This window comes from Camellia sinensis, chromosome 13, assembly GCF_055761805.1.
Source record: "Camellia sinensis isolate YWXY chromosome 13, ASM5576180v1, whole genome shotgun sequence".
Taxonomy (NCBI): domain Eukaryota; kingdom Viridiplantae; phylum Streptophyta; class Magnoliopsida; order Ericales; family Theaceae; genus Camellia; species Camellia sinensis.
This window is the reverse complement of record NC_138973.1, coordinates 124,832,510-124,845,320: the sequence shown is the minus strand read 5'-3', so window position 1 is coordinate 124,845,320 and position 12,811 is coordinate 124,832,510. Positions and strand designations below refer to the sequence as shown.

Below are 12,811 nucleotides of genomic sequence, written 5' to 3'. Positions count from 1 at the left end.
GTTGGAAACAACATGCCTATGAGTTCTGCTCACATGGAACCCAACTTGCCTTTTTTCTCTAGTTTTTGAGGCCTACGGGATTTCATACTAATTATGTGATACAAAGAATGCTCCAAGCTTTTGCAATATGAATACGAAAAGAAAAAAAAAAAGTCCTTTGCATGGAATTTAAAAACTATAGAAAAGTAATAAATAATAATAATCATAGAAAACACAAAAAGAGAAAAAAAAAACTTGGGTTTTGGTTAAAGGCAAGAGAGGCTTTTGGAACATATTATCGAATTTAACTTGAATTGAATTGGATGCACATGGCTGATATTAGATAATGATATCCCTAACATTTCCACCCCAGTAATTACGAGGCCCCCTTTTCGCTCCTCCTCTATTCCTTTTGTAATTTTCATTATCTACATAATTTTGAGTTCAAAATGGAACAGTTTGTTAACATCATTTGGTCGTAATCGTTCCCATCTGCTAGCCATTCAGATATTAATTTCAATTTCTTCATTCGTGTATGAACAATTTCTTCAAGTACTTGTAGTTGTCAATATATATGCATGACACATAAACCTCAAACAATTGAAAGTTATATGCTTTACATTCACCCACAAATTCATAGTTAACTGACAAACTGATTGAAACTTCTCTGTGAATTACCTGTTGTACAGTGGCAGTTATGAGGACAATATGGTAGTACTGAAGCAGGAGTCTCAATTTGCAGAGGCAAATGATTGTAGTTTCAGTCGAGTAATATATCTTTAATTACCAAACTAAAACTAAATATTGTTATTGCCAATGTGATTCAAAAACTTAAAAGTGCTATATTTTTTACTTCAAATTTGTTTTATATGCAGTTTAGTCTGCAAATAGAACAAGGAATTCCCATTCTATCCAGGTGGCTGATCTTCAACCGATTCAAATTTACTGCATCAAAGGGAGTTAAACTTGGGCCAGCATTTGTCTTCACAAGGTGAGCATAATAAGAAGAATCATGCAGGAAGTAAGGAAGCATAAAAAACACTCTTTAGAATTCTTTTGATTAAACTTTATAACCGACGTATAGTAGCTACTAGCTACTAGCTAGGGACTTGGAAGTTAAGAAGTAAAAGAAAAGAAAGGATTATGCCATGAGAAACACAACTAAAGTGGAAGATATTGTTATTCTCAAAATAGGATTCAATATCAAACTAAACAATTTTCTTTTGTAATACATAAATTTGCTGTTAACCGCTGGGTATGCTTTTGAAGGGTGATTCCTGACCCTTTTTCGAACTTCACAAAGGCCGTTATGAAACATAGTGCTTTACTTGCATTTGCAATATGTTTCCTGTAATTAGTAAATGATCTGAAAAGTGTTTTTTTTTTTGGGTGCAAAATTTATATCTTTTTCTTTGACAGCTTGACAGGTGGCTTAATGATGAAGCAAACAAAATCTCCACCTTTCCCTTCTATTTACTTTACTGTTTTGGGTGATCTAAGAAGCACAAATACATCTAAAAAAGTGCTGTGCCTGTGTTGAATACATGTTGGACACGTGTCCAAACATGTTATATTATTATTATTATTTAAATTTTTTTAGATACAGATAGTTGGACACGCTTTGGACACTTGGGGAACACACTCATCCATCACTATGAAACACCTTACAAGTTTGATGAAAGTAACTTGGGATTTAATGATAAAGAAAAACAAGAGAGATTTATACATATTAATCCTTACTCCTTTAGATTTTAAGAAGTGATGTTAAGTCTCTGAATGAAATATTCATATATAACATATGATAAAATTCCATTGATAGGATGCACTGAACTGCATGCTCAACAGTGTGTGCCACTGAAGGCTTAGGGTCATTTTCCCTATCATTGCACAGATGAATTTTGTTAGAAGCAAGGGAAACATAGTTGTGTTTGCGTGTATGTCTGTCTAAATCATTCTTGTATGTGTATTTCTTCTGCTGTCAAATTTTATTTCATTAATGCATTGATGTTCTTGATGTTGACGGCATGCAAAGCTTTTTTCAAGTTTACATTTTTGTTGGTTATCATCTGGAATCAAAAGAAGTTCCTAGAGTTATGTAGGTCAAAATCTGAGCTACATTTTTTTTTTGTATGTCTCTTCCGAATTTTCTCCAACCTAGAAGGTTAAGTTTCTCATATTCGATCGGAATTTTAGGTGAAGTAGCTGTGTATCAGTTAGTTATCATGAGCATACCACTAACTTTTGGTGTACCATTCTGGATTTATAATTTATAAACATTAATTTGTCAATTGTTGTGGATTTATATATAGGAGTCTTTAATACAATTTAAAAAAAAAAAAACAATAGTTAAACATTTTATCAATTTATACAATATATTCTTTAAGAAAATTAAAAAAAAAAAAATCTATGTTAAATAGTTTCTTTTAGAATATATGCTAAATTTCGTTTCTTCTTGTTTGTGATGTGTAATTACTTAGAAAATATGAGGAAGAAGGAATATATTTCTGTTATATTCAAAACTTCTTATCTTACAAGACCAAATGACACTCTTTATATAGGAGATATTACAAACATCATTATAACCCATTATATGCCACTTACATATTATATATTACCACTATCTACCACTATCATATTATATACATGCCACTATCTACCACCAACACCACTATCATATTCTATACATGCCACTATCCTTCACCAACACCACTATCATATTATATACATGCCACTATCTACCACCAACACCACTATCATATTCTATACATGCCACTATTCTTCACCAACACCACTATCATATTATATACATTAACACAAATTTCCAGCATAATTTTAAATTTTTGAATGAGGCAAGTTGAAGTGAATGTATGTGGATGCATGTGGCTGTTATTACCAAAAATATAATTAGAAAATAGTTAGGGAACACTTTTATAAAATTTCACATCACTCATACATAGCAAATTGGTGAGGTTCTTCAAAATCTTGACTATATATGCATTTGTGTGGGCTTTGATGAACTGATATATATATAGATTTGTGTGTATTTTATGGATGTATTTTATGCATTTATATATATATATATAGGACTAAGATGATGTTGAATTGCATGCTAACATTTCAATTATTTTTCTTTATTCAGGTCCTATATTAAATTGGGCCTGAACATTTAGTTGGACCTTTTTACTGGTTGTAAATTTCCATTTTCCCCTGTCGTTTTCATCTAGGTTTGGGATGAGTTTTATCAGATTTTGAAACTATTTCTTAGTTTTCTTTTTCTCTTTTTCCTTCCAACTTACTACATGCCAAGAAGGGTATAATTTATTTTCCGAGCAGCAAAATATCCTCATTGCAACCAATGGTCGTACCAGGTCATTATAAATTGCTGTAATTTGACTATGAAAAATTATAGATATGATGCCAATAATATGATTTGTTGTACCCTGTAATATTTTAATCAACAATAATGTTATACTTAAGCACTTCGATTATTCAATATGTGGCATTCCATCAGAGTTTTTTTTGAAGATTGAGAGTTTTGATTACGAAGATGAAGAGGGCTAGAGATGATATGTACATGGCTTCTCAACTCAAACGCCCCATCGTCTCCTCTCGCGCCGAACTGTGAGTCCTTTCTCTATCTCTCTCTTAGTTTGTTTTTTTTTAACTCTCATTTTTCTAATATTGTGATATTGTAAGCTGTAATTATGAGTGCTTCTTTATTTAATAAAAAATTATAAGCAAGTAAATTTTCTAAAAATTTGGTGAATCATGTTTGAAATTGTTGAGTGCGAGTCTGTTAGTTATTTATTGATTAGGTATTTTGTTTGGCTTCGGATTTTAAACTTCAGTATTTTTGTTTTTCATTCTTTTACTCAGTATGTTGTTCCTTCAAGGAGAACAAAGATCTGATTTTTGTTGAATTTTTCTTTATAAAATCTGTTTGAAGTTTGATTATATATCTAGGGTTGAAGCTAAAAATAGGAATTAAGACCCATCTTTGTTGAAAGAATATATTTTGACCTAAGTATAATGTTTAATGAAAGCTCTCACCTGATTAAATTAGTATATTGATTTTTTTTTATTTTTTTATTTGGTGTGGGTAATGAAGCTCTGGGCAATCCCAGATGATGGGTGGAGCGAGCACACAGAAACTAACTACCAATGATGCATTGGCATATCTCAAGGCAGTTAAGGACATATTTCAAGATAAAAGGGATAAATATAATGAGTTTCTTGAAGTTATGAAAGGGTTCAAGGCTCAAAGGTTTGGTCATTTATTCCTTCTTTTACTTCCAGAATCTAAATAAAGTTCTCATTTAAACAATGTTAATAAAGTTCATATATCCTCTTTCTCAAAACAAAAGTTCATTTAAACAATGCTGTAGTCCAAACTCCAATGACATGTTATAAATTCTTAAGCGCCATTTTATTATGCTCTTTATATAACATGTCACTATATTAGGCTTTGATAGGAGACCCGAGAAGAACAATCCAAGTTGATCTTTTGGAGTTCCAAAAATTTCTGAAGTGCAGTTGCTGCAGCAAAAGTGGCAATATTATCCGTTATAGTTTCACCCATGTGTTATAAATTAAATGTTAGGTATTGAGATATTATTAAACATTTAATCAATGTAGTATATCATAACATTTAATCAATTAAAACTAAATGTTGTCTGCTATGATACCATGTGAAGTTATTTGGGACCAATTCATTTAAAGGCTTAATTGTTTTAGAGAGGGGTAATTTTATTTAGCCTTTCTGCACATCCCCCTTTATTTTTAGTGATTTGTTGTGCCTTTGGGTTGAATACCTGCGTTGTGTTGACAATATTACTCATTTATTTATCGAGATTTCTTGGGTGCGTGACATGATATGGATTCTTCTTTGTTTAGTTGCTAATGGGTTGAGATTAATTTTATGGGTTTTAGAGTCCTTTGCTGTAGTATCGTCGCTCTGATGATGCAGTGTCAATGTATCATTTGAAGAAGATGAACTGGTCACTTGGGGTTGTAAATTAAATTATAACTTGACAGAGCAGGATCGAAAAAACGAAATCGATTCACGTAGCCAATCCCAATTGATTGTAACATAAGGCTTAGTTTGGTTTGATTAGGTTTTTGGGTAGATGATTAATTTGTCTAAGCGAAGATAATTATTGCTCATGTTTATCTGCTTTACTCTTGACTTTTAGTCTAAAATTCTGTACTTTTTTTTTAATCAATGTAAATTTTTTTTTTTTGGGGAGGGGGGGGGGTGGGGGAATGGTGCCAAATCAAATGGTGGATTTTGCCAGGTGCATTAGGCTGTTGTACCTTGCTTTGCTTCAGAAAAAGCAAGCATTGCCTGTCCGCAGGAGTTGTGAAAATATCCTAATTGGAGATGGAGGGTCAAAATAATATGACTGTGAATGCTCTTCAGCAGAGAAGTATGCACTCTTATTTCCTTAATATGTCGGAAGCATGCAATTAATTACATTGGCCTATGAAATTGGTTAAACTATGATTCCCTTTAGGCAATAGAGTCCAATCAAGTTATGAGGAGCAACTTTTAATTATTCGAATATCAAATATATTTTTATAATTGCATTTTAATCTTAAATTTAAATAGTGTTGCGATTATAATTATATTATAATCCTAATATTATTTACACCGTGCCTTTAGGCACGGGCATACGCTAGTAACAGTATAACTTAGTGGTCTGATTTAGGATTTGTAATATAGAAATTAATTAGGGTTTGTATATATAACAGTATAACTTATATGTAATTTAGAAATTGATTTAGGGTTTGTGTGTATATATGACTTAGAGATTGATTTAGGGATTCTATTTAATTTTCTTTTGAAGCAAAAAATAAAATAAAATAAAATAATAATAATAATATGTTGTTGTTGTTGTTGTTGTTGCTGTTGCTGTTGTTGTTGATATATACTGAAAAGGGTATGAGCATTCTGAAAACCTTCTTCTTGTTGTTGAGGTTGAGGTCCAGTCTAAGCATTATTAATAGTACAAATGAAAATCAGTTTCGGATCAAACTGTAGTTAGGTTATATAAGCTACTTCATTAAAGATGGAAACAAAATGTTACTTTTTTGAACTCCTGAGCCCACCTGATCCATAACATAGACGTGCTGAAAAAGAACTGTAATCCACCTGATCCATAACATATGCCATTGCAAGAGACCGAGAAATGTTTATAGCATTTAATCTCTGCTCAGCAGTGAACCTGTACATTTCCAATTGGTTATCCTTGAATGCTTGAACTTCCCATGATTTCATATCCATATATGGAGGCAAAGCATAAGATTCCTCAGGCAAAGGGCAGTGTTTTATATCATGCTCTTCCCTTTCAAATTCCATCTTAGGAAGTTCAGCAACCAAAAAACCACCACAAATGGATGTTTCACCATAGGAAAAACCACGGCTCTGCACTCGGGAATAAATTCTGTCTACAATTCAAATCAACATCGTCCCTAAATTTAAATTAATGAAGAGTGATCAGGAACAACAAAGAATGGAGGTTCAACTTATATAGGCACAGAGTCAGAAAAATATCATGCTTGTTGATTTGAAATGGCAGCTTCTGCCACTCTTAACCCTGTTGGAACACTAAAATTACTGATTAATATCACAATATCAGCTGCATTAACTCTTTCCGTAGACAATCTTTGGCCTCCCATGAGAATTGAACTTAGAGTCCATTTCATATATTTCCTTCTCTTAGTATTGTTCCAATTCCAAGCTGGTAGTTCTACTAATTTATTTATTACAGCTCAGTAATTGCTTAGATATTTGTAAACAAAAGTCTACGTGTCTGTATGTATATTAGATACAGAAAGAACTTCACCATGGTGAAACCTTAGACAATTGAGTGTCCCCATGCTGTAGGTGCCTTTTCCTGGACTAGAGTTGTATACTGTTTTTTTTTTTTTTTTTTTTGATAGAATTATATGGCCCTGCTTTTCAGACTGGGTATGCTTGTTCAAACTTCATTAGTCAGGCTGCTAGTTATCATGATGGTATAATATCAGATGTTCAATATTCTGCTATTTCAACTGAGTTATTTTGCTTTTGTTGATGTTGGTGTAATATCATAAACCATTTGTTGTTCATGTTGGGATGGTATAATACCAAAGTGTAGCTCTTGTTTGCTTCCATTTAATTCAAACCTTTCCTACTTTTTAAATAGTTCTCAGACTAATACACTAACTGATTGAGATTTGGCTTCATATTTTTGTAGATGTCAACTTCAAATGCTAGCGGCAGTACCTCAGATCATTTGAAGAACAAAGTGTAAATGGACAACATACCAACCGTCACCGAACAACTTCGAAGTATGGGTGAACACTTGCAATTTCAAAGCGAACAACTTCAAATTCAAAGCATGCAGATGCAAAAATTGCAGACAGACTTAAATCGAAGTTGGTGTTGCATTTATGAGATCTTTTGCTTCCTTTTAATTATTGTTGTATTAGTTACGAATATGTAATAATTTAAATAACAGTTAGAAGTTGAAATAGATGATATGTATGAAAATTTATGATATATGACAGTTATTTTGGAGGAGTATAAACATGTAATCTGTTATCTGTTTGTTTGTTTGTTTGAAGAATGTTTGAACACAGGTTGTTAAAATTATGTTTGTTTGTTGGAGGAATGCTTGAACACGGGTTGTTATATGTTTGTTTGTTTGAGGAATGTTTCAACACAGGTTGTTACATGTTTAACGAATGCTTGTTTGTTTGAAGAATATTTTGACACAGGTTGTTATATGTGTTTGTTTGAAGAATGATTGCATAGGTTTTTTGTTTGAAGAATGATTGCACTGGTTTTCCGACACAGTTTTCTGCACAGATATTTTAAACACAGAATTTGAACACTAGTTTTTTAACACAGATTTTGAAGAGAGATTTTTCACATAGCTTGTTCAAGACAGATTTTTTCACACAGGTTTTTGAAGACAGATTTTTTCACTCAGGTTTTTTAGCACAGTTTTGAGGACAGATTTTTTTACACAGGTTTTTAGAGACAGATTTGATGACTGATTTTTTTAACACAATTTTGAAGACAGATTTTTTCACACAGGTTTTTGAAGACATTTTTTTTCACAGGTTTTTTAGCACAATTTTGAAGACAGATTTTATGACACAGGTTTTTGCAGACAGATTTGAAGACAGATTTTTTCAACACAGTTTTGAAGATTGATTTTTTTGCACAGGTTTTGAACACAGTTTTGAAGACAGCTTTTATCAGAGGTTTTTGCAGACAGATTTGAAGACAGATTTTTTCACACAGGTTTTTGAACAGAGCTTTGAAGACAGATTTTTTCACACGGTTGCACTCCATAAATTTGATTCAAACCAATCTCCATTTCTGCTCATTCAAAAAGAAGTCACCACTGTTCGAACCAATCTCCATTTCTGCTCATTCAAAAATACCATATGAAATCAATGATTTAATAGATTTATAGAATAACCTGTTTCATTACAATAGAATAACCTATTTAATAGAATAATAGAATAAAAGAATAACCTATTTCATTACCACTTACCCTTTCAATAACAAATTATACCAGTCACCCTTTCAATGATGTAAGCTCTTGTATGTTTCATTACAATAGATTATTCAAAAATTAACAATAGATTATAACATATTACCCTTTCAAAAATTAACAGACTATAACAATTATGTATGTTTTATACCCTGTATAAACAATATAATCCATCAATACTGAACCACTTGTATCCATTATTAGTGCAACCTATACCCTGTATAAACAATATAATCCATCAATACTTAATATATTATCAACCATTCAACAACGTGCACACATTTCACTTCCAACCATCCAAAAAATTTATATTCAACGTCCAATTTTAAATGTAATACAAATTCCATACGAACCAAGTATAATTCAACCCCAATAATTTAATTCCATACATAATAGAGGATTAACCAAATTTAATATCAAAAGGAAATCTATACCACACCAAAAATTTATTCTGTCCTCCTCTCATTAGTGCCAAAACTATCACTATGACTTTCCCGGAAAATCTGGGAAGTAGTTTCTCGAGCAAATCTAGTCACATGAGAGAATTTCTCCAATACTTGCATTGAAAGATCTCGAGCAGGATCCTGAACCTTTTGCATCCGCCTCCCATTGTTTTGTATATGACTGCCACTTCCATCAATGGCACCTCCATCAGTCCTCTCTGAATTATCAATCACCCCCAAATCATCAGCTGAGACTGATGAGGATAGCCCGTTACCAACAACAGCCCTAGGCAACTCCAAAGAGGACAGAGTTCTCTGTCCAAGAAAATAAAACAAAAACAAAAGGGAAAGAAGAAGAAGAAAAAAACACATATTTCAAATACAAATAGGGCAGACATGAAATATCAGGGTAAATGTATTTATTGTGAAGTGTTGCAGCAGTTAAATAAAGAAAATTAGATAATTGTTGGTGTAAACTTCACCTGCCCTCCTATTTCCATAAACCAAAAATCAATGTAGAATACATGCCAAAAACTAAAAGAAATACTCTATTTTTTGTAACTTCTAACAGAAGCAAGAAATGTTGGAAGGAACATAAAAGCTCTGACCACGTGACAGGAATGACCATCTGGTAATCACAAATCTGATTTAGTGTTTGGTTAGTCAAACCATTTATAAACATGCTACAGCCCCAAAGCCCTATTCAATCACCCCCAAATCAACCCTAATCCCTTCTCCTACTTATAAGCCTCTAATTTAACCATTACAATCCTAAATTACTCACTGTTTAGGCCATCAAATAACCTCTATTACGAAAATCCAACAAGCTGTCCTACATCAGCATCCCAACTAAACTGCTAAAACAATGAATTGTGTTAAACCAATAGCTGAGAATCCTATCTCGTAACCCTAATCCCAACCATGATAACAAAATTCTCTAGTCTTTTTAGAATCTCTCAAACAAGTGAATCCTGGAACACTCCAGTATATTCCATTAACTGGTATTTTTTCCCAAATAACCTGAATAATACAAATAATTCCTGTATTTTTCCGAGTTTCTTGAAATATTCAGAATATTTATGGAAGGAGAACTCATGTTTTTAAAATTTCTAAGCATACCTTGCATTGTTATTAAAAAGATTTCTCAAACTTTTCACAACTACTTGCGATATAGAATTATCTTATAATTGAATAATTGAAGAATCTCAAATTTATTACGATGATCCCAACTTAGAAATAAAAAACAAGGTGGACAAACCCGTGAAGGAATAATTTCGTTATCCAAAGCTGAATACGAGTATACAGACTATCTTTTGCCAAAGAGGTGATATCACTAAATATAAAAAATTAAGTTGAAACCAACTTTAAAACGATGTAAAACTGAATATGTATTGGAGACAAACATGAAAATTTTAAAATGGCCTAAAACCAAGAAATTACCTTCTGGAATATACATTTATAAGGGAGCCTTTACCATCGACAATTGGAATTGAACTTATTTGAGCTGGAAAATAGAAAAGGAAGATGGGTGAAATCGGTAATATAAAACTGTATATGCACCCCACATAGTTGACCAAAATTTAGATAAATTACTCGCCCACGCAATAACTTAACTAAAAATTTCAGATAAGAGATTTGTAGAATAAAAAAACAGACAAAAACATAAAAATCAAAGTTTGGCTTTTACAACCCATCTAGATATAATGTTTGACTAATTAGCAATCAAACTAATAGATGGTAACACCAATTCAACTGAAGAATGATGATATTGGATCATTAAATGTTTTTAAAATATGGCAATGCATAAAGTAGCGGCCTAAAAGGAACATTTTGCAGAACCAGCAATTTCATGTAAAAAAAATAAATTGAGTGAAAAAATGTGTTCGTTCAATAACAGAAATCGATTATACTGCAATGTCACACTAAGAGAGAGAGAGAGAGAGAGCATGCAGGCACATTTTTTATTATAGAAATTGTTCGTGTGTGGGGTGCAAGTCAGGTATACATAAAAGTAAAACTTTAGGCTGAAATATTAGAAAAGTTGATGCGCACCTTCTATCAATATATTAAGAGCATAACTAAGAGTTTCATTGGGACGTAATGCTAACAAATGACCATGTGCTTCTCCAACTTCACTTTTCCATTTACCTAAAGGGAGGCTACCGACCGGTTGTCGTAGAATAGGTAGACAATCAAGATGGTTTTTAAAGTGCCTGCATATATCTAAGTTTTACGAGAAAAAGAGAGAAGAGAAGGTAAGCTATTAACAACATACACAATATTACTAGAGAATGGATCTTTAAATAACTTGACAAAGCCGCCCACATTTTAGTATTCCACCGAGGCATGCTATGTGTAACAACAGTGGGCAAGATTCCTCTATTGTTGAGTATATAATGGGAACAGTTGATATCTTATTTCGCAAAATCATCAGAGCCACATCTTTTAGAGACTCATCGGGACCAGCCTGTGGGTTACAGTAAAAGGGCAAAGAACTACAATATTAAAATCTATGAAACGCTACCATATGAGAATATAACCATATATCTCATCAATTGAAAAAATGAAAAACTGAAACATTTATTAAGAAATCTACCACCAAGAAATTCAAGTTTCCTTTACCAAGTTTCATGTGTGTGTTTTGCAAAAAGATGGGGGGAGGGGGGATTAGATGATGGGAACATGAATAAAAGCAAAAAGGCCCAAATCCCCTGAATATTCTATGTGGGCAAGAGCACTCACCCATATTAAAGGCCTACCAAACATCAGCTGTGCAGCCCTAAACGCTTCTTCATATTGTTGGGATTTCCCTTCTTTCCAGGCAGATATTGTATGCACTTCCAGCTGTTCATCAGTCAGTGTTGCACGATTTCTATGAAGCTGCAGAAATTAACAAGCAAACATAAATTGATTATCCAAAAAACAAACATCTCAAGAAGAGAGCATGACATACATTGAATTACAAGGGATGCAAACAACAACATAATAACCAAGTCATATCTCCAAAAGATAAGCAATGAGTTGCTAGTAACTGATTATAGAAGTCAAATTGTCAAAATTGAACTATTGACCAGCTAACCAAATGCATGCACCATCAAGAAAGATGGGAGCCCACAGAAACAATGTGCAGTGTAAAAGCTGTCTGCAACTTACAGGTTTATGCTAGAATAAGCACCTAATTCTGGCTAGCAGATAAGAACATGCATTAATACCTCCATCAATATCAAAATGAAATCAGAAGCAGTCAGCATCCCCGAAATTTGTCTGCGATTGCTATCCCAGATTGGCACAACAGCAAGTCCCTGGGGAAAAAAGAAAAAAAAAAAAGAAAGAAGAAATAATCAACATGGTTAACATAAAAGAAAAATGAAAGAATTGATGCAAACAAGTTGAATTCCTTGAGGGAGAAGAAAAAAGAAAAGGAAAGAGAGCACATATATAACCTTATATACCCTATAGTTGGGTCAAATATTGTACTAAATTCAGTAACTGCCAAACATATTTCAAATCGAGGATAATGAGCATTCTGACACCTCCGGGTGGATTTGCTTGCCAGTGACCATCCATCGATTACTAGTACATGGATAATTATAGACACGTTGTATGTACAATATTTCATTAGCTGTTTGGTGACTTCTCTTGTATTAAATGCCTCTATTCTTGGATTAAGTTGGGTGTTGCAGAGATCAGCAGATAATTTCGCAAGGATAGTAGTTGAAGGTCTGTAATCGTCCCTTTTCACAAGCTTCAGAAGCAATACTTCTTTTCTTTTCTAATGCACCTGAGGAGAAGAATCTAAAAACTTTGAAGACAACAAGATCTGTACAGTCTTAAAATTGC

At 32.8% G+C, this 12,811-nt stretch overlaps 2 protein-coding genes across 2 annotated transcripts; one reads left to right on the top strand and one right to left on the bottom strand.

The window, feature by feature from the left end:
- The first annotated feature begins 210 nt into the window (after nt 1–210).
- Nucleotides 211–7,675, top strand: LOC145806005 (uncharacterized). Its single transcript, XM_082901611.1, has 5 exons — nt 211–747; nt 855–970; nt 3,505–3,600; nt 4,088–4,243; nt 7,218–7,675. Exons 1-5 carry the CDS (start codon nt 688–690, stop codon nt 7,258–7,260), a joined length of 471 nt encoding a protein of 156 aa, XP_082757737.1. The 5' UTR covers nt 211–687; the 3' UTR covers nt 7,261–7,675.
- A 3,277-nt stretch (nt 7,676–10,952) lies between these two features.
- Nucleotides 10,953–12,270, bottom strand: LOC145806004 (sucrose nonfermenting 4-like protein). The gene is made up of 4 exons (XM_082901610.1): nt 12,184–12,270; nt 11,714–11,851; nt 11,297–11,438; nt 10,953–11,194 (listed from the first exon to the last, which is right to left on the bottom strand). Exons 1-4 carry the CDS (start codon nt 12,220–12,222, stop codon nt 11,004–11,006), a joined length of 510 nt encoding a protein of 169 aa, XP_082757736.1. The 5' UTR covers nt 12,223–12,270; the 3' UTR covers nt 10,953–11,003.
- Nucleotides 12,271–12,811: the final 541 nt, after the last annotated feature.

Excerpts from the sequence above, each read along its gene's own strand:
- LOC145806005 (XM_082901611.1), top strand. The coding sequence starts at position 688 with ATGGTAGTACTGAAGCAGGAGTCTCAATTTGCAGAGGCAAATGATTGT. Across the intron at positions 748-854 it reads ATGATTGTAGTTTCAGTCGA|TTTAGTCTGCAAATAGAACA; the intron begins GTAATATATCTT and ends TTTTATATGCAG. Across the intron at positions 3,601-4,087 it reads GTCTCCTCTCGCGCCGAACT|CTCTGGGCAATCCCAGATGA; the intron begins GTGAGTCCTTTC and ends TGGGTAATGAAG.
- LOC145806004 (XM_082901610.1), bottom strand. The coding sequence starts at position 12,222 with ATGCTGACTGCTTCTGATTTCATTTTGATATTGATGGAG. Across the intron at positions 11,852-12,183 it reads TCATTTTGATATTGATGGAG|CTTCATAGAAATCGTGCAAC; the intron begins GTATTAATGCAT and ends TAATTTCTGCAG. Across the intron at positions 11,439-11,713 it reads TTGGTAGGCCTTTAATATGG|GCTGGTCCCGATGAGTCTCT; the intron begins GTGAGTGCTCTT and ends TGTAACCCACAG.